This window comes from Pelophylax lessonae (genome assembly GCF_965119305.1).
Source record: "Pelophylax lessonae genome assembly, chromosome: 1".
Classification (NCBI taxonomy): Eukaryota; Metazoa; Chordata; class Amphibia; order Anura; family Ranidae; genus Pelophylax; species Pelophylax lessonae.
This window is the reverse complement of record NC_138768.1, coordinates 695029867-695052094: the sequence shown is the minus strand read 5'-3', so window position 1 is coordinate 695052094 and position 22228 is coordinate 695029867. Positions and strand designations below refer to the sequence as shown.

At 42.6% G+C, this 22228-nt stretch overlaps 1 protein-coding gene across 5 annotated transcripts in view; it reads left to right on the top strand.

Annotated features, from left to right (window-relative positions):
• The window catches only part of NEK1 (NIMA related kinase 1), a 334451-nt gene that overhangs the window by 59106 nt on the left and 253117 nt on the right, over positions 1–22228 (top strand). For 3 of the 5 annotated variants that reach the window (XM_082243981.1, XM_082243983.1, XM_082243980.1), the window contains exons 9-12: positions 2674–2743; positions 16455–16615; positions 18990–19049; positions 19329–19394. In XM_082243981.1, coding sequence (XP_082100107.1) covers positions 2674–2743; positions 16455–16615; positions 18990–19049; positions 19329–19394 — 357 coding nt within the window. The remainder of the gene's footprint in view (positions 1–2673; positions 2744–16454; positions 16616–18989; positions 19050–19328; positions 19395–22228) is intronic. The other 2 variants (XM_082243984.1, XM_082243982.1) reach the window with 1 other exon arrangement.

Below are 22228 nucleotides of genomic sequence, written 5' to 3'. Positions count from 1 at the left end.
TGGCTGCATTTCTGGTCGTAGGAAGATTTTCTAACAGTCCCGTTTTTGAGAAAAGTCAATCCTTACTTCAACTTCTCTTAAACAGGAATGGCTACAGATGGTTTGAAATTGGGTGGGTCCCTGCTAAACTGCCCAATTTTGGAGCCAATTATGGGCAGCATTAGGCCTTTAAAGTTTTATCGTTAATTCTGACTTGTACTTTAGTACACACTTTTTACTGCAACATGTTGAATATACATTGTGGTGTGGTGCCATTAACTCTAAATAGCATGCCAGGGCACATATTTAGTAAAGAAAAATATATCTGTGCGTATTTCAAGATATATTTTTCTTTACTAAATATGTGCCCTGGTATTTAGAGTTAATGGCACCACACCACAATATATATTCAACATGTTGCAGTAAAAAGTGTGTATTTAAATACTAGTCAGAATTATTTATCTGTGCTATAGTACAGTGCACAGATGTCAATACTCTGTGTAGGATGGTACGCTGCATTGCTAACTATTGTGCAGGATCAATTTTTTGTACTCCTGAGCTGCGTTCGCTGCCCATTTAAAATGAGAGGGCTGTCCTAACATGCCTCAGCGCATTAATGCATAGCACAGTGTTAATGTGCCCTAAGAGGAACTACTATGTGTCTGAAATTTAATACATTTGCCTTATGAATTCAGGCATTCAAAAATGTTATATAGTTTATCATTTTCAGTCAGTGCTGAGGTGATCAAATACCACCAAAAGAAAGCTCTATTTTTAGTGAAAAAAAAAAAATATCTATTTTATTTGGTTACAGCGTCGCACGACAACGTGCAATTGTCAGTTAAAGTAAAGCAGTGCTGGATCGCATAAAATGGCCTGGTCATTAACGTGGTTAAACTTAAGGACCCCCCTTAATTACCAGGCCATTAAGGTGGTTTTACCCCTTTGATGATCAGGCCATTTTTTGAGATACAGCACTGCGTTACTTCAACTGACAATTGCGTGGTCGTGCAACACTGTACCCAAATAAAATTGAAGTTCCTTTTTTTTTTTACCACAAATAGACCTTTCTTTTAGTGGTATTTGATCACCTCTGCGATTTTTTTTTTTTTTTTTTTTTTTTGCACTAAAAACAAAAAAGAGCAACCATTCTGAAAAGAAAAACAATATTTTTTTACTTTCTGCTATAAAACATCCCCCCCCCCCCCCAAAAAAAAACAAAAAACGAATATTTTCATCATTTTAGGTCAATATGTATTCTGCTACATATTAAAAAATCACAATAAGTGTATGCTTTCTAACTGTGTGCGGGATGGGCTCACCGGATGAACACAGAGACCTGTGTCCCTAAAAAGGAGGAACACCGGATCCCTGTGTTAATCACTGACAGAACAGCTGTCTGCCGTGTTTACATCGGCAGACTCCCCTTCAGTCTCCATGGGGAGTGATCGCGGGTGCCTGGCGGACATTGCGACCGCCGGACCTGCTGATTGGCTCCCCTTCTAGCCAATCGGCGGGTGCGCGCGCCCACACTAACTGCTACATGAAGCGATACTAACTGCTAACTGCTACATGAAGCGATGTACAGGTACGTCGTTTTGCGTAACAGAGCTGGCTGCCGCAGTATAACTACGGCGGCTGGTTGGCAAGTAGTTAAATGGTTGTAAACCGTTACATATTCCCAGTGAAATGACTGGCCTCAGGTGATACACCGAGATGAATCAAATCCTCCTACATAGGTTTTACCTGTCTATCTGCAGTCTTTTCTTCTCTACAGCCATTCAAATAACATTCACTTTTTTTGCTTTTGTGAGTTCAGAAAAAAAGGGGTGGAGAGCTGGCGTTAGACTCTGCATAGCTCAGTGAGGAGAGCTCTGAGAGCTGATTGGAGGGAAGAGATGCACTCCCCTTCACACAGGAACAGAGCTGGAGCGGTCGGTCAGCTGGAGATCCCTCCCCTGTTTGTTTTTTTCGCTTGGTGTCAGAAAAGCTTGTCTGAAGTGATTCATGCTGATAGCAAAGGGACGAAGCAGTTGACAGGAGTGACACAAAGTGCAGGTTCACATCGTTGCGATGCGGAAACCCTGCAAATCCACTGCGGGTTCCCACATCGCATCCGACTGGCAAACTGCTGGGAGTGTCAGTACAAAGTTAACGACACCCCCAGATTAGTTAGCATATCGCAGTATGAACTGTCAGTTCGGACAAGAATCTGATCGCTTAGGTGTGAACACCTATGCAATCCGATTCTGGTGCGGACCAAAAAAAGGGTCCTGTGAAACTTTGGTGCGAATGCGATGCAAATTCAGCCAATCTGCATGGCAGAATTTGCATCATAACAGACATTGCATGTGATTTGCACAGCAGTGCGTTGCGAATCACATGTGATGTCTGACATCGCATGTGTGTGAACCGGCACTTAGTGGGGGCGTGCTTGGTTCATATTCAGGTCTAAGGTTTACAATACCTTTAACACAAAAGTATAAGCATTTCTCACCATCCTTTTTTTTTTTTTTCCATTTTTGTGCTCATATCATCCGGTAATATCAGATGATATTACCTTTTATTTTGCTGTGGAAAAAGCAAAAGTGCTGATGCTATGATATATATGTTTTTTTTTTGTACTATGCATGCATTATCAGTTGTGTTATTTAATAATGCACAATGTGATTATATTCTATTTTAATTTGTCAGCTTTTTGTTGAAGAATTTGGCATGGGAGCAGTTCTGAACCAACCTAAATCTGCAGGTCATGACAAAGCTGGTAGGTAATTATTATTACTTCTGTATAGTAAAGGTATGGCGCTTGGCTCTAAATGATGATAGAAGTGACAATACAGTAGTATAATCTAAGTAATTATATATTCTAGTGTAATAAATTCCCAACACCAAAGTCAATCTTCCAACGCAATTTTTAAAAATCCTTCACTGCTTGTGCTAAAAGTATAGATGTGCACTCACCAGAGATGTTTGACCCCTTTTTACTGGTTGGTCAGAACGCTTTTTTTGTTCTTAACCACTTAAGCCCCGGAAGATTTTACCCCCTTCCTGACCAGGGGGTATTTTGCGATTCGGCACTGCGTGACTTTACGGACAATTGCGCTGTCGTGCGGCACTGTACCTAAACGAATTTGACGTCCTTTTTTTTCCAACAAACAGAGCTTTCTTTTGGTGGTATTTGATCACCTGTGCGATTTTTACTTTTTGCGCTATAAACAAAAAAGCGTCAATTTTGCAAAAATAACAATATTTTTCACATTTTTTTTTTTTATATGAAATTCCCCAAAAAAAAAATGTAAAAATCAAAATTTTTTAACATTTTCGGCCAATTTGTTTTATGCTACATATGTTTGGTAAAAAAAAATCGCAAAAAGCGTATTTTGATTGGTTTGCGCAAAAGTTATCGCGTTTACTAACAAAGGGAAAGATTTTTGTCATTTTTGTTGTTTTTATTTTTAACGCGTAATGGCGGTGATCTGCGTTTTTTTTTTTTTTTTTGCGGTACTGCGACATTACGGCGGACAGATCGGACCCTTGACTGACATTTTTGACACTTTTGGGGTTACCAGTGACATTTCTACAGTACAGTTACTGTAAAATTACACTGGCAGTGAAGGGGTTAACTTTATTTGAGAGGGAGGGGTGGTGTGTGTCCCTAGGGGCGTGATTCTAACTGTGATTGGCTGTGGCTTGAGCTGTAGGAACAGTGATCAACGGTCCTACATAGTAGAACCGTATGATCACTGTTTCTACACAGGGGAGAATGACAGGGGGCTTGTTTACACTAGCCGCCTGCCCTTCTCCCTCTCCACCGAGGATCGCAGAGTGAGCGGCGGACATCTTGTCCGCCAGGCACACGCGCGGGGGGGTCCGTGACTGAGCGGGAGCGCGCCTCCGGCGGCGCGTGCTCGCTCCCCAGAGCCTCACAGGCTAGTGATGTATATATAAGTCACTTTGCCTGTGAGGGGCTGACCGCCGCAGTATATGTACTTGTGGCGGTCGGCAAGTGGTTAAAAGCCAAGATTCCTCCTGGGGTGTGCTGCAAGGATTTCAACACTTTTTTGATATTACTCATATGTAGAATGACCAAACGGGAGATAGATCCAGCAGGTAAAATAGTTTTTTTTACATGTCACCATTTTTCTAGGTAAATATATTTCTACAGATGATATTGACCTTAAATGTTCTCCACATGTTGGTAACACCCAATGCAATTCATATATACAAAGAAAATAAAACAATTCAGTTTTGTGTAATAAAATGGAATTGGAAAAAGTATTGAACACGCTAACTGAAATGTATTTAATACTTTGTAAAAAATCATTTTTTGGTAATGACAGCTTCAAGACACCTCCCGTATAGAAAAACTAGTCCATGCATTGCTCACGTGTGATTTTGGCCCTTTCTTCCACACAGTCTTCAAATCTTGAAGGTTCCGTGGGCCTCTTCTATGAACTCCGATTTTTAGTTCTTTTCATAGATTTTCTATTTGATTCAAGTCAGGTCATTGGCTGGGCTATTCTAGCAGCCTAATTATCTTTCTTTGAAACCAAATGAGAGTTTCTAAGACTGTGTTTGGGACCATGGTCTTGCTGAAATATCCATCCTCGTTTCATCTTCATCATCCTGGTGGATTTTTATCAAGCATGCCTTGGTACATTTTTCCATTCACCGATATGAAGTTTGCCAGTATTGTATGCTGAAAAACAGTCCATGATGTTCCCAATTCCAAACTTCACTGTTGGTATGATGTTTTTGGGGTGATGTGCAGTGCCATTTGACCTCCAAACATGTTGTGTATTATGGCATCCAAAGAGTTTAATTTTGGTCTCCTCTGACCAGACTATATTCTCCCAGTCTTTAACAGGCGTGTCTAAATGTTGTGCAGCAAACTTTAAACAAGTCTTGCATGCATACAGGTCATGGCAGTTGTGTAAATTACTTGTAGTTTTCTTTAAAACCATTGTACCTGCTAATTTCAGGTCTTTGTGAAGCTCCCCACAAGTGGTTCTCGGCCAACTCTTATGATCATTCTTTTCACTCCTCTGTCAGAAATCTTGCAAGGAGCACCTGGTTGTTTCCGGTTTATGGTGAAATTATGTTCTTTCCACTTCTGGATTATGGCCCAACAGTGCTCATTGGAACATTCAGAAGTTTAGAAATCCTTCTGTATCCAATGCCATCAGTATATTTTGCAATAATAAGCTTGCAAAGGTCTTGAGAGTGCTCTTCGCTTTTACCCATCATGATTTTCTTAACTCATGTGTTTTGGTTTCTTTGAATGTATGGATTGCATGGGTTGTTACCGATATGTGGTGAATATGTAATAACAGTAACACCTATAGAAATATATTTATTTACCTAGAAAAATGGTGAGGTGTTCAATACTTTAACTGCTATATAAAGTATCATAGTGCAGTAACTCTTCAGGAAGACAAAGATGCAAATTCAAGAGAAACGCGTGTGGGACCGTCACTTCCAGGTCCTGTGTGACATGACATTACGTCCTGACCGGGAATCAGAGAACGAGGCTTGGAATGCACGTCGGCTCCATGTTAGTTGCCACAGTGACATCCCATCCCTACACCCTGTATATGCTGGGGCCGGCTTTCAGGCATCTATAAATGTGAGTGTAACCAACTTTTTCAACTGCATACTAATTTTAAATAGTTACTGCTCTATGATACTTTAGATCTATATCCCGTTTGGTCATCATACGTATGAGTGATATCAAAATTGAGGAATCCTTGCAGCACACCCCAGGAGGAATCTTGGCTTCTGAAAACAAAAAAGCGCTTTTTGACTAACCTGTAAAAAGGATCCAACATTCATGTTTACCGTCCTGAGACGAATCAACTTAGGTGACAACATGCTCCACTGGATCTCGAGTATTTACTCTCCACCAACGGTGCAGGTTAAGGTGAATGGTGTCCTTTCATCCCCCTTCCCAGTAACAAATGGGACTAGGCAGGGATAGTCATGGTCACCCCTTCTCTTTGCTCTTACTTTAGAGCCTTTACTATATACTGTCTGTTTGAACCTTGACATACAAGGCTTGTGCAGTGGGAGGTCCCAACATAAAATCTTAGTTTATGCTGACGACATGCTTTTTTCTTTCACCAATCTGTTAATCTCCCTCCCAAACCTGTTCAAAGAAACCAAACTATATGGATCTCTCTCTTATCTTAAGATCAACTTTTCAAAGTCTGAGGCTATGGGTGCGGACGTCCCTTCTTCCCTGCTCGGGTCATTGCAGCTTAGTTTGAAATTTAAGTGGGCAGACCAAACCTTGAAATACCTGGGGACCTTTATCCTTGCTGACCTCTCCTGCACCTTTGGCCCTAACTTTCTTCCAGTTTCACGCAATGTGCCCTCTCTCCTGGAAACGTGAAACCTGGATTATAATCCTAGTTTGGAAGGTGCAATATTGTAAAAATGAGTGTCCTACCCAAGTTTTTATACCTATTTCAGGCTCTACCTATAGCTATCCCTACAAGATATTTTAAACTGGCTCATTCCCTTTATTCCAGTTTTATTTGGGCTCATTAACACCTAAGGATCAGAAGATCTTTGTTGTCCCTCTGAAAACAATTTGGGGGCCTCACAGTCCTAGATCTTTATTTATTTTCATGGGATTCATCTGTGGTCAAGCGGATTATCACTTAACGACTGGTCAGTAATCTCTCCACTAAGCTCCTTATCAACCTACCCTTGGCGTGTTTGACCCTCTATGGGCCTTTCTCTCTGCGGAATATCCCTTAAGGAGCTCAGTGGAGATAATACTGACTAATCGTTATCAACTTTCCTCTGGTGTGTCTGACCCTTTATGGGCCTTTCCATCTGGTAAGCAGACAATTTGCATGGTGGTGGTGCACAGGTTGGCGGTGGAAGACCCTGTATGTCATTTTTTTATCTGAAATCTACTTGCATCGCATCTAATTTCTTCACGGATTTGGACTTTTCATAGTAACACAAGATGGTGGTGGAGAAAATTCATGTTTCCATATTTGTTTGTTACACAAGTGGACTTCAATATATTAATGTACACCAATTTATTGTTTAAATTTCACATTACATGGTATTTATTAGTTCAATATTTGCCATCTTTACAGTGCAGCTTTTATATTTGTATTAATAGGTGATATTTCACTGTAAGTTTCTGATTTATTCTTGGGTGTTTAGCGCAGTTAGGGGTGCTATTTAATCTAGCGTTTTTCTTATTGCAAGCATCCACAATCCTCACCAAGGTTTACAAGAAATCTATTCTTCAACACCTTCTGAATGCGACTAAGCCTTGCATTCCTCTCACCTGGTAACAGACACAGCCTCCAACAATTGGGCTGTGGTTAGGAAAGGTTGAGGATTTAAACTGGATGGAGGACCTGGTTTTGACCGCCTGGCAGAAACGAGAGGCCTGCAAGCACACTTGGATATTATGGAACATGTTATCAGGCTCTCATTGAGGTGACTTCTACTGGTTGATGGTGTCCTCACATCTCACTGCCTACTGAGTGACTCCAGAGCCTACTTATCCATCCTAAACCTCCCACCCTCCTAATAACCTTTTTTTTTCTCTTTCTTTCTCCCTGTTGGTTTTCTTCTCTCTGTCTTTTTTTAGATATTTGTAAAAATTGGACAGTTTCTATCACTTATAGGGTTATCTTGGAAATGTCCCCGTTTTGGGTTAACCTCCCGGAATTACACTATAAAATGCCAGTTGGCTCTAGGGGACATTTCCTCCCTGCTTCCTTTATCGGTCCTGGTTCACATTACAGCTGATATTTGTCAGGACCTCTACTTTTTGATGGTTAGCTCCGGTCCTCTCTTTTGTCCTCTTTGACTTGAATCTGTTGCAATTGTAACTCGCTGGCATTGGATCCTTTGTATACTTCCTAATTTACATATCTATGTATATTTGGCATCTGCCTTTCTCACTTTCTACAATAAAAATTAAAACAAAAATAGGTTTAAACCTCTCTGGTGAGTGCACATCCATACACTATATAATATAAATATATATTTATTTCATTCTATTACTGTACTGTCACTTCTATCATCTAGAACCAAGCACCATACCTTTTTTACTTTATGTATGTTGTAAGTGGATTTATGCTCCTTATAAAGGGGCAGCTACGGTTTTTATTAAGTATGTCGGATTTTGGAGTAGGTGCCAAATACCGCTTTGGTTTATAATTAATATTACTTGCTTTCAAGTTACTATACTGTAATGTGAAGCCTACAATAAAGGAGACTTGTGAGCACAAATATTGTAGTAATAGAAGTTAAAAATGAGGTTAAAGTACATCTTCAAAATCGAAAGTTAAAGTAGAACTAAATGCAAAAGGGGGAATTATAACCACTGTTTTCCTCCACTTCCTGTCCCATAGCTACAACAGAAAGTGAGAGGAAATTCCTCAACCGTGAGGAAATTCTGGAGTGTTATTAAAACCACTTGCCGCCCGACTATATACGGCGGCGGTCAGCCCCTCCCAGGCAAAGTGACGCACCGGCACGTCACTAGCCTGGGAGCAAATAGGGGGCGAGCGCGCGCTGCCAGAGGCGCGCTCCCGCTCGTACCAGAGAAAGCCCGCGCTTGTGACCGGCGGACCCGATGTCCGCCGGTCACTCGCGATCGTCGGGCAGAGAGGGAGAAAGGCAGGCGGCTAGTGTAAACAAAGCCGCCTGTCATTCTCCCCGGTGTAAAAACACAGATCACTCGGTCCTGCTATGTAGGACCGTTGATCTGTGCTATTACACCACTAGCCACATCCAATGACAGTAAGGGACACACTTAATCCCTCCCTCTCCAATATAGGTAACCTCTTCCCTCCCAGTGTCATTTTTACAGTAACTGATTACTGTAGTAATGTCACTGGTACCCCCAAAAGTGTCAAATGTCAGTCAAGGGTCCGATCTGTCCGCCGCAATGTTGCAGTACCGCAAAAAAAATCGCAGATCGCCTCCATTACGCGTTAAAAAAAAAAACCAACAAAAATGACAAAAATCTTTCCCCTAGTTAGTAAACGCAATAACTTTTGCGCAAACCAATCAAAATACGCTTATTGTGATTTTTTTTTTTTTTAACAAACATAGGTAGCAGAAAACAAATTGGCCAAAAATTTTTAAAAAAATTGATTTTTACATTTGGGGGGGGGGGGGGGGGATTTCATATAAAAAAATGTGAAAAATATTGTTATTTCTGCAAAATTGTCGCTCTTATTTTGTTTATAGCGCATGGTCAAAAAATCGTACAGGTGATCAAATACCGCCAAAAGAAAGCTCTGTTTGTGGGAAAAAAAGGACGTCAAATTCATTTGGGTACAGCGTTGCACAACCGTGCAATTGTCCGTTAAAGTCACGCAGTGCCGAATCGCAAAATACCCCCTGGTCAGGAAGGGGGTAAAATCTTCCGGGCTTAAGTGGTTAAGGAAACTAGTATAGTTCATATTCCTATTGCACACCTTCCTGGTTTGTAGGCTTGTGTGTGAATAGCACTATATTTTTCTGATGTGATCTTATCTTGAATAAAGTTTTTTGGACTGCTTTTGCAAGATCCATGGTGTGCTGGCGAATATGTATCTACTATTAAGGAAACTAGAACTAGTATCCCTATTTGGAAGATTTCCCCTCTATTCCTTTTCTAGTGACTATTCAAAGTTTGTGATTTTTCTTTCGCTTTCACTTTTAGTAGTGACTGTAAACAGCAACAGTAGAAATATCTGTGGTTGGTCAGTAGGCTGAAGAGGGGATTATCTGTGTGAGAGCATCAATCTCTCTGCAGAGGTCTGATGCACCCCATACTGAGAGAGCTATAGTACAACAATCAGTGAGGCTCACACTCATTCGCTCAGGCAAACGTCGGACCACTGTCCTTTTACAGAAGGCAGCGATGCTTTTTGTAACCTCCTGTCTAACAAAGGATTTTTCAACTACTGCTGAAAATGATTTGTAAGCCAAAAAAAAAGTAAGATTTTGAAAGATACATACAGGGTGCCACAATTAGTCATTATATTGTGGAAGCTACGGTATCTCACAAAAGTGAGTACACCCCTCACATTTTTGTAAATATTTTATTATCTTTTCATGTGACAACTCTGAAGAAATTACACTTTGCTACAACATAAAGTGATAAGTGTACAGCTTGTATAACAGTGTAAATTTGCTGTCCCCTCAAAATAACTCAACACTGGCAACAAAAGTGAGTACACCCCTAAGTGTCCATGACCAAATAGGTCCCAAAGTCATTATTTTGTGTGGCCACCATTATTTTTCAGCACTGCCTTAACCCTCTTGGGCATGGAGTTCACCAGAGCCTCACACGTTGCCACTGGAGTCCTCTTCCACTCCTCCATGACGATATCACGGAGCTGGTGGATGTTGGAGACTTTGCTCTCCTCCACCTTCTATTTGAGGATGCCCCACAGATGCTCATTAGGGTTTAGTTTTGGAGACCTTCATGGCCAGTCCATCACCTTTACCCTTTAGCAAGGCAGTGGTCATCTTGTGGGTGTATTTGGGGTCGTTATCATGTTGGAATTCTGCCCTGTGGCCCAGTATCTGAAGGGAATGGATCATGCTCTGCTTCCATATGTCACAGTTGGCATTCGTGGTTGCCTCAATGTACTGTAGCTCCCCAGTGCCAGAAGCACTCATGCAGCCCCAGACCATGACACTCCCACCATCATACTTGACTGTAGGCAAGACACACTTGTCTTTGTACTCCTCACCTGGTTGCCCCCACACGCTTGACACCATCTGAACCAAATACGTTTATCTTGCTCTCATCAGATCACAGGACATGGTTTCAGTAATCTTTGTCCTTTGTCAGCTTGTCTTCAGCAAACTGTTTGAGGGCTTTTTTGTGCATCATCTTTAGAAGAGGTTTCCATCTGGGACGACAGCCATGCAGACTAATTTGATGCAGTGTCTGGCGTATGGTCTGGGCACTGACAGGCTGGCCCCCCACTCCTTCAACCTCTGCAGCAATGCTGGCAGCACTCATATGTTTGTTTCCCTAAGACGAGCACGTGCACGCAACTACTTTGGGCGACTATGGCGAGGCCTGTTATGAATGGAACCTGTCCTGTTAAACTGCTGTATGGTCTTGGCCACCGTGCGGCAGCTCAGTTTCAGGGTCTTGGCAATCTTGTAGCCTAGGCCATCTTTATGTAGAGCAACAATTCCTTTTTCAGATCATCCGAGTTCATTGGATGGTCAGACCCCCAGGTTCCCCTCCTTCTTTATGGGCACCCCCTCTTCTGTTTCTGGTGGTCCCTGTGGGTCATCTAGTTCAGGTCATCCTGAATCTCTGATTCGGCTATCGTGACTCAGCCTGGGGGCTCTGCGACCACAAATCCTGATTTCTCAGATAGTGAGGATAAATCCTCCACTCCTGTAACTGCGCATAAAAAGACGCTGGTGGACGCACTGATTGTGTCTATGCGTGAGACTTAAAAAATGGAGGACACAGCTGAAGCTGCAGCGGAGGAAACGGTTCCCTTTGGCACTCACAAGCCGTCTGGAGCAGCAAAGGTGTTTCCCTTCCCCCTCCTATTTTGACAGAATTGTCACAAAACAGTGTGGGATGACCAAAACGTCCCCTTGTACACCCTAAGTGATTTTAATGTGGTACCCCTTTGAAAAGTGCCCTCTAAAAAAAAATGGACTGTTCCCCGGGTTCCAGATTGAACAAGGCAACTATGATTCCGTTTGAATAGTCTCCGGCCTTTAAGGATCAAGCTCACAGGAAGGCAGAGGCTGTGGCCCGCAGTATGTTCACTGTTGCTGGTTTGGCACTTTGTGACCTGGAGGGGGAATAGCTCCCCCCTGCTTTTACTGAGCTAGCGGACCAGTTGGTCCAGGGGCTGCAGTTTATCTGTGATGCCTCTTTGGCTGTGGCTCCCCTGCTTGCTTGACTGTCTGTCTGTTGCGGCAGTGGTCCTTAGGTGTGTCTTTTGGCCTTGCTGTCTGCGGACCAGACGTCTTAAGGCTTTTTTTTTTTTTTGTTTTTGTTTAACTGATCTCCCTTTTTAAGGCAATCACCTGTTGTTGGGAGCTACCCTGGATGACATCATACAGGGTCTCACGGGGGAGGGGGCGGGGGGGGGGGAAAGAGTACCTTCCTTTCGCAGGCTAGTATGGGCAAGGATCCTCTTCGTAGACCTGGCCCATTCTTCTCTGCTCACAAGAAGGCTCTTCATCCCTCTGGGTCAGCTGACAAGGGATCAAAGCCTTTCAAGACCTCCTCTGGAGTATCCAAGCAACCTTAAGTTGGCAAGTCGAGAGCGGGCTTCTCCAGACCCGCGGACAAGTCTTCTTCAGCATGAAGGTGTGCTCTCACCTGTATCTGAGGTGGGGGGAAGTCTTTGCTGGTTCCCGGACCTGTGGACCTCCTTTGTGCACATTCTACCGTGGGCAGAACATTTTGTTTCAGATGTCTCCGCCCTACATATTCCAGGGGTAGTAAACTGGCAGGTGGATTACCTCAGTGTTGCTGGTCACTGATGTCCCTTGGAGACTACCTCTCGGGAGGATCTGCTGTCCCAAGGGCCGCACTTCCATCCTGCTTTAGTCACTGGCTTTGACGGCTTGGCTATTGAAAGCCACATGCTGAAGGATAGAGGTTTGTCTGAGTCGGTGATTCCAACGCTGTTGAACGCTAGGAAGATCTGCCATTGTATGTAGAAAACGTACATTGAGTGGTCTGAATCTCTTGGGCTTCAGCCTCCCTCTCTCAATGGCTGGCTCGGGTCTTGACCTTCCTTCAATAGGGGGTTGAGCAGAAACTGGCTTTGAGTTCCTTTTAAGGGCCAGGTGTCGGCCTTGGCAGTGTTCTTTCAACGATGTTTGGCCACACACTCCCTGGTGCTTACCTTCCTTCATGGGGTTTAACACTTGGCTCCACCAGTGCAGTCTCCGTTACTGCCATAGGACTTTAATTTGGTGCTCAGTTCTCCAGAAGCCTCCCTTTGAAAATATTCAAGGTGCAGGTTTAGGAGATATTAATTTTACCTACAGGTAAGCTTTATTATAGGCTTACCTGTAGGTAAAAGTTAAAAAGCGGGGTATACTACCGCTTTAAACTATTCATTTTTTTTTCATTATTTCTTCGATCAAGATCTGACTGCTTATCAACATGGGCTATCTAGCAATTTCCAGTTTGGAGACCCTCTGTGCGTACCTTGGGGACCGTACCCATACCCAACTGTGTGGGGCCAGCCAGTAATGTTTTCTTTGATCATTGGATCCTGTGTTAGGTGCTCACCTCAAGAACACAGCACCTGGATTACAGTGGCTATTGTATCCGGAACCACAAAACCCTATCCAGTTTGAATTAGATTTTGTGAGTACCCCATTGGGGATCCCCTCACTTATTAATGGTAGATCACAGGTTCAATGGAGCTGGACCAAAGGGGCAGAATAACATGTAGACTGCAGACAGCCTACAAGAAACCCTAAATGCAGCATAGGGCGTTAGCTGTTCCCTTGTCCCATAGCAATGTCTTGTCATGATGCCGCTCCTCTCTAGCACCCTCCTGGGCACGCACCATGCAGTCTGTTAGACAACAGCAGATTTTTTTGCCACTATGTCTGAGTTCTTTGGAAAACTTTCAATGCTTGTAGAACCTTTGATTTTTAAAGGGGTGATATGATGCACATCCCCTAAATCCTGCACCCGGTTCTGGAATTAGAGATGTAACCTCCTTTACTTGAGGATATTTTGGAGGAAAGTATTTAGAACCACGATTTTGTAGCTGAGACCAGAGGATTTTTAATCTCTGGCATTTCATGAGGTACAAGCTATGAGTTCACGCCAAATGATCTCTACTGTGTACACGGTCAGCGCTAATCTTTGCCTAACAGTCCTTCACTCTCCTCAGCCAATAGCTCAGTCCCCTATGGGCACTAAGACTGGTTAAGTCAAATACTTTTACCATATTCTCTGATTGTGCACTTTGTGAGGCCTAGGTTATTCCATTAAATCCTACCATTTCAGTTCTCAATAAACCTTTAAGTTTTTTTCTTTTGAGGATTTTCCCTATTTCAAGGATTTTTTTGATATGTACTTTGAAGCCCTATTAAAGCCTTATATGCTTTTTGCAGATCTAGTCCTGCAACCAGCAATTACTGCCATGCCCATTTCTCAGACCATTACTAAGTTGGCAAAACAAACAGACCATAAACCTGTCTTTGTTGACCCTGCTCTCTTAGAACAGTTGCAACTGTTGACCTCACCCTTATTGGTTTGGCAAATTACATTCTCTAGAACAGTGGTCTCCAAACTGTGGCCAATGGGCTGAATGCGACCCTTTGCTTGCTTTTTTCCGGCCCTTGGAGAACTATTCCTTCCGCTGACACCAACAAGGGGCACCGTTCCTTCCATTCACGCCAACAGGGGGGAACCATTCCTCTCACTGACACCAACTATGGGGAATTTTTCCTTCCACTGATTATAAATAATTAGGCACTACTCCCACTAATGGTAATAATGGGGCACTATTCCTCCTTCTACTGACTACAGACCCTATGTAATTTTTTAACTCCCATTGACGCTGGGGCATTTTCTTCTTTTAACTAGGTACTCAAGCCCCCCTAAAGTCTGAAGGACAGTAAACCAGCCCTTTGGAGACCCCTGCTCTTGAACATCAGCACGAGTCTCTAGATTCTAGAATGTCCCTTATCTCTGTGCATATGGCAAGATTTTGTGACTAAAAGCTTGCTTTGCTGATTCTGCTTGGAGGAAGAATCTTCTTCGCATGCCTTTTGATGGTGAACCCCTTCAGGGAATCCCTTGATAAATTCCTTTCCTACGGTTCTACTTAGCAAAAGGGTCCTCTTTCTCACCACAGGGATCAACCTCATGCACTTCATTTTCGTTGTAGGTCCTGGTCTCCTGAGTCCTCCAAGCCTACCCAGGAGCCCTGCTCGCTAATAAGTGGCAGCCTTGCTCCTCACAGTGGGGGCACGTCTGTTGGTATTAGCCCCAGTTTTGTTTTGAGATGTCCTGGACCTCTGGGTCCAATCTGTCATTTCACAGGAGTACAATTTTTTTCACTGCCCCTTGCTTGCTTATTGCTTTCCAATCTGCCAGCTTTAGACCAAAAGAAGACTTATTTCTAGGTTTCCATTTAAACCTATTTATAGTTCCACAACCATATAAGGGCATCCACCCAATGCTGGACTTAAAATCTCTAAACAGATTTCTTTGTGTACCAACATTTTGTATGGGATTTGTGAGATCTGTCATTGCTTCTCTCATGCAAAAGGAATTTCTGGAATAAGTTTTGATGTGGGAGACCAACACTTCCAGTTTGTTGTAGCACTGTAATTCTATTCTGCCTATCTTTTATAACTGGCATGTTCATTTTAAAGTGCTTGCTCTGCTCTGGCTCTTCTGTGAACCTAGGGCATTTAAGTCACAGTTTACCTGGCTGATCTCCTACTGAAGGACTCCTCAGCCACAACCTTTTCTGTGAACATCCAGAGGACAATTCAGTTTCTTCAAACCTTTGGAAAGTTGATCATCTAGCCTAAGTCTCCTCTCTAGCCCTCACACTATCTGGAGTACCTGTGTCAAATCTTGGACACAGCTCAAGCTAGAATCTTCCTTCCCACATGCAGAAGCTCAGCCTAAAATGGCACCCCTTAGTTCACTTCTGCATGGGGGTTCTAGGCTTAATGGTAGCCAACTTCAAGGCTGTTCCCTTTGCCTAGTTTCACACCAGACCTCTTCAAACCAGCATACGCACAATGTGAAACTAGCAAATCTAATCTTTGGATCGCACAGTGCTTTTGTCTAAATAGACAAAGTTCTCCATGACAGTCAGTTATTAGACCTGCTTTTGTAGAACAGACCAATGTACACACAAATCAAAAGTCGGCGAGTTGCTACTGAACTAACCTTATATTGGGCCCATGTGTACCTGGCTAAACTGACAGATTTTCTTTTATTAACCATGGCTGTTATTTCTGTTTGTGATTACTTTGTCTTTTTCTGATTGTTATCTCAATAAATTTAGCAAAAAGACAACAATGCACTGTTAAAGCAGAACTGAAGGCTTATTTAGAACAGACTTTGAACAGGGTATTATTGCAGAATAGACATGTATTGCCTCTTCTGCGATCAAATACACCTACCTGCCAGCCCCCAGTTTTCTTTGGCATGCAAACTACTCATGCTCAGCTCAGCTTACATTGCTATCACGGGTCCCTCTGTGCCAGGATGGCTGACTCCTGTACATGCACAGGGGTTAAGTCACCCCGCACCATCCAAGGAAGATGCCTGAAGACCGATACCTGGGAAGATGTCTGTAAGGCACCTTGGTTGTTAGAGAAGAGGTAAGTTTTAAGTGGAGTCGAAGATACCTGAACATTTTTTTTAAATAAACCAGTGTTCTTTCTGCCTGCTTGTGTTTGTTGGATACTGAGTCACTTGAATGTCTGATATGTACCCATTTTATGTTTTGTGGAATTAGCCAAAAGACAAGCTCCAGCACAAGCCATCCAATCTTCCTCCCCGCCTGCACAGAAAATCACCAAACCAGCTGCTAAATACGGAGTGCCTTTAACCATAAAGAAGTCTTCAGAGTCTGCAAAGAAGTATTATGAAAGAAAGCCACAAATCAGGCATAGGCAGGTGAGAGCGATAAAGCTTCAAAACCTTGTAGTTCATGTGTGTATATATATATATATATATATATATATATATATATATATATATATATATATATTAAAGAAAATACATGAGCAAAATGGCTGCGTGAACTGTTCAAGTGAAGGGGATTTTACGAAGACAGGCAGCCAGAATATGAAGCAGTTTTTTGCCTGGCAATCAAGCAGCTTCTACTTATTATTATTATTATTATTATTATTATTATTATTATTTATTATTATTAATTTTTTTTTTTTTTTTTTTTTTTTTTTTTTTAAAGCTGATTTGAGCAAGCTGAAGTTAGAAGCTAATTGGTTACCATGCACAGCTGCTCCAGATTCTGTGCTCCCCAGTTTTAGTCTACTCCCCCCGTTGTGTTAAAAGGACGTAATTATTAGTTGGGAACGTTCAGGATGGTATCTGGAAGCTTCCTTCCAAAACATGTTTGATAGGCTTGCAAAGACTAAATACTTCTGTAACTTTTAACTTTTTTTTTTTTTTTTTCTTTGCTGTCAAGAGTATGTTGGAGAAATTTCACCTCATGTCCTGCCCCTATGACTCTACATTCCATGGCATACTGTGTGCTCTGAAATACAGAGCATCATTGAACATGTGCTGGTGAAGCTATTGCTTATATGACCATGGTTAGGATATATTCATTGTCGCCACACAAAAAGACCAGGCGCCATTGCAGTGTTAGTGACACATTCCACAAGCCACAAAAAGCAATGTGTATAAAGCTGCTGTAGAGAATAATCCTTGGGAAAACCCAGGATTCCTGCAAACAAAAACACATAAAACTTCTCTCAAAAGCGCTTAGGACTTGTAATGTCAGTTCAATAAGGATGCAGTTCAATAAGCATCCTTATTGAACTGACATCACAAGTCCTAAGGGCTTTTGAGAGACGTTTTTTGAGATATTCATTGTACCTACAGATTAGCATGATTATAAGATTACCTTTTATGTACTAGTTCAGAAAGACCTTTTACTTCTGCTTTATCAAAGAGTTTTTTTTATTGCAGTCTGTTTTCCTGCTGAATAGAATACCTATCCCTTCCAATACTCATGGTAACTGACGGAAAAATTGAGTTACATGAGAACACAGACTGCAAAAAAAAAAAAAAATCTGACCGAGGTTCTATTCCATCCACTTTGTCCAATTAAAATTGTCCTGGCTGGAGTAAGCCTTTTAAAGGCACACTGTCATGTGAGAATACATAACTGAGCTCTTCTTTGAGAATTCTTGTTAGTTCTTTTGGCTTTCATTCTGATACTTTGACTACAGTGCTGTCTGAGCTGCTGATCTGGAAGAAGTATAGAATAAGTATTTCTGACACTCATTTACAGCATACTTTTTCTGAGACTGGGACTGAAAAATACTGAAGTCAGACAGCCAAGCATTTAGCATCTCAGGAAGCCTACAATGGCAGTCCCCATACTTCTCTCATGACAGTCACTTTAATCTTCTGTAGGATCCATTAAACAGAATGCTTGAAGTAATTGAAATAGCATTCCCTGACCTGCTTTTATCACTGTCAACTTAATGAAATTGCTGAAGTTAGTGATTATTTCATATATACTGTATGATTGATTAAGCAGTCCAGTTTCCTATTCACACATCAATACTACCCAAATACATATTACAAAGTAGCAGCATCATTCATTGATAGATTTGAGAACATTTATGCGAAGGAAAGTTAATAAAGATTAAATGCATCCATAGTGATTTTTTTTACTTATGGATGGGAAGGTATAGAAATTAGCAATGCTGGTTCCAATATGCCCTATTAAGATGTGTTTCTGGTCTTTGCTAATCCATTAGTTTACACCCTTTGGGCATCATAGTTTGGGGGAAAAAAAGTGCTTATTGTGCCTCTAGCACGCTAAGTCTTTCTTGAATAATTGCACTTCAACTGTTAAGAGGTCACCTGAAATCTGATTGCTTTGGTCACGATAAGGTGCTTTTCTTTTAGATACATGAAGTTCTATGTATGTATACCAAGAATTCCATGGGGCATAATGGTCCATGCACACTAGCTTAAAAAGCACCAGTGCTCTTGGCAGAAAAGTGCTAATTTTAAGCATTTTTTTTTTAACGAGTGTTAAGGCGCCTTTAGCAGGGTTTTTTTTTTTTTTTTCATCTGCCTCTAAACACTGAGCCGAATATATGCCTTCTAATGTGCATAGAGACATAGGGTAACATTAGCTGCTTCTACATGCATAAAGCTAAACTCTAGAAGCAGCATTTTATTTTATTTTTTTAAGTATGCATGTACTCTAAAAATGCTGGAAACATACATTTCCATGAATCCAGCAAAAAGGCTTCTTTTCTAATTTGTAGTTTCACTTTTTGTCCAGGCCCCAGCAGTTCCCATGAAGAAAGTGAACCCTGTAGAAGAAAGGAGGAAAATGTTAGAGGTATCAAGCTGCCCCTCCTTCTTTCTTTGTTGTGACCGACTTCCAGTTCTACAGAGCTGGTGGGCTCAGCAGTGCTGCTTGTGGTGCCGGCTTTTCCAGTGCTGGCAGATAAATGAATGACCCTAACCAAACACCTCCAAACCTTTCCTCCTTGTTTCTTCCTACTCTTGTCCTTCTAACCACGTTATCTTTGCCTGTCATGACTCCACTAACACCTCTATACCTTGAAGCTTGTATTAAAGAATGTGTGAGCAACATAATGGCTTGTATGTATTGCAGGATGTGGCCAAGAAAAAAAGAGTGGACATTAGACAGATGGAGAAGGAGAAGATGCAGCGAGAACAGGTAGGTCGTTTTTTTTTTTTTTTTTTTCTGTTATATGGCTGATTTCAAACAAAGACTTTTACCTTTTGTACATATTCAGCTGCAGAGCAATAACTGATAATTCTGTTCCAGGAACTGATTAGACAAAGTACAGTAAAACCTTGGATTGCGAGCATAATTCGTTCCGGAAGCATGCTTGTAATCCAAAGCACTCTTATATCAAAGCGAATTTCCCCATAAGAAATAATGGAAACTCAGATGATTCATTCCACAACCATTTATTCATAAGTCCTTCAGTTTATAGTCCATATAAAAAGATTATAGCATTGCGATAGGTTGCATAAAATGTCCATCCACAAATAGCCGCTTCCATAAGGGGATTAGAAGCAAAATCCAGCAGGAGCTACAGAGTATGAAAGAGAAGAGAGTCGCCTCAAAGTGTAGCAATATGGTTCCATTTAATGAAGGTACAACATTTAGCAACTCACATGGTTGATGAATAAAACAGGCATATCTAAGTATGCAGGCATCCGGAGTAAAGCTGTCCACATAGACTATCTTCTGCACCGCCAGCTGCCAGTCTGTAATCCTGTCCCAGAAGACCACCCTGCAGTAAAGCGATCTGAAAGCGAGGGGCAGCATGGAAAGGATGACGTAGATGATGGTGCGGAGGATGGTCTATGTGGACAGCTTTACCCCGGATGCCTGCATCCTTAGATGTGCCTGTTCCAATCATCAACCATGTGAGTTGCTAAATGTTGTACCTTCATTAAATTTAACCATATTGCTACACTTAGAGGCGCCTCTCTTCTCTTTTATACTTAGCTGTGACTTGAGGCTACTTGTATATCAAGACATCACTTGTATATCAAGTCAAAATTTATTTGAAAATTTTGCTTGTCTTGCAAAGCGCTCTTAAACCAAGTTACTCTCAAACCAAGGTCTTACTGTATGTCGTATCTGAATGGAGGAGAGTGTTGACTCATGTTTAGTTGCTTTGCCACAGGAAAGAAGCATTTATTTTTTATACTCAGTTCATGATCTGTTATTCGTGTAGCATTATTCCTGATTATTTAAGGTTTTATCGTGATGTTATAGCACATGTTTAATAGAACACAGATTCAGTGGTGCATATTTTGCAAATTCTTTCATTGAAACTTGGGTCCTTCAAGAGGATTTCATTCTGTATGTAATTAGCTGGAACATCAATATTAATGGTTTAAGTTAATTTGTCAAAAAAGAAAAAAAATGAGTACTGCCATTACTGACCCGCTGATTTTCCTCAGAATGCAGATGATGAATGTCAGAGAAGAGTCCTAAGCCCTTGTTTGCATACTTGTTCCAGGTTAAGGGACTTAAAATATGACAACCAGGAGACTAGCCAGGTCCAGTGACAGTCAAGTAGGAGAGATCCGCAATGACTGACTCAATATCTTTTGAAAAATGTCCATTTTCTTTGGTTCATTAACAGACACAACTTCTGATCTTCTTAACCATTAGGTTATACTGCTCCCCCAGAAAAAAGTCTGGCTATGCCTATGAGCAGTCCCAGGGGGTATAGTCCCTCTCTCTGCTATAGGTACTCAGTTTTTTTTTCTGCCTTGTCAGGAGTAAGGACCTAGTTCCTTGATGGGATCTCTGGTCCTTGCAATTTTTTATTTTTAGATAGACTTTTATTCTCGCCTGGATTTTTTCCTGTGAGATCTACAGTCAACTGCCGGACTGGGCGACGGGCTAAATAATCTAGATCCAGTGGTCACCTCATTCTGGCCAGCGAGCGCGTGCAGCCCTCATCTCCGCGCTAGGTCGGCCACGACATAGCCCCACCGGGCAGGGGCTGATCTGCGAGTTAAACCTCTCGCGATGCTGCATACGACCGGGTCTCGGCCCAAGTCGCAGTGTTCTTCCTGGCTGACCGCGCCCCCATTTCGATGTAAAGAAGGTTCGGTCTGTAGCGGTGCCCGCCTGGTATGGTAACTTTCCCCCTGGAGGGTTTTGGGGTGGACATGGGAATTTCCATAGGACGGTCGGACCCCTGGGTTCCCTCCATACCCATTAGGCACCCCCCTCATGGGTCTGATGGCCCCTGTGGGCCATCTCGTCACCCTCCTCCCACCCCCCTCCTTTGACGCTGGGACTGTGGGGTGGCCTGGTGCACCGTCTAGGGTGGGGGCAGGGTGCTGTGGTGGCGGGGGTGTGTGTTTTCTGCGACAGGGCTATTGGTTTTAGTGGGGGGAGGAGCTGTGCCTGGTGGGTGCTCCTGCCAGGGCCCCCCGCCCTCCTTCTTGCCTGTGCTGTGTTCTGAGGCTTAGTCATTGATCCACCATTTTCTTGTAGCCTGTGTGCGTAATGCATGGCAGCCATATTTGTTTAGTCTGGTGGCCATTTTTTAGTGGTTTGCCATTGAAAATAGTGGCAGCCATGACAGTGGAGCCCTCTGGACAGTGATTTCGGTGATGGGAGCCCCTCCTCATCCCCTTGTGATGACTCCTTGATATTTTAATTTCCTGATTGCTGTTCGTGCAGTGCAGATTCTCCTGGTAGCTGCGGTGCCTAGTTTCTGCAGGGTGGAGGGAGTCTGGTGGGGTCCTCTCCCTCTCTACTGAGGATCGATTGGTGCTCTGAGGCTGCCATCCAGGTGGGCTGCCAAAGCGGTGGGGTTTGTCTCTTGGCAGTGTTTAACACTTTTTTGTGGGGTCCCCCTGGTGACTCATGGAGTCTTTGGAGCACATCTTCCCACCTGATTCCCCTCTCTGAGGCTGCAGAGCCCTCCGGGTCCCATCCATCCATCGATGCACTGACGGCGGTCCTGGAGTCCTTGGTGTCCCGGGTGGAGATGGCTTTTGGGCGATGGG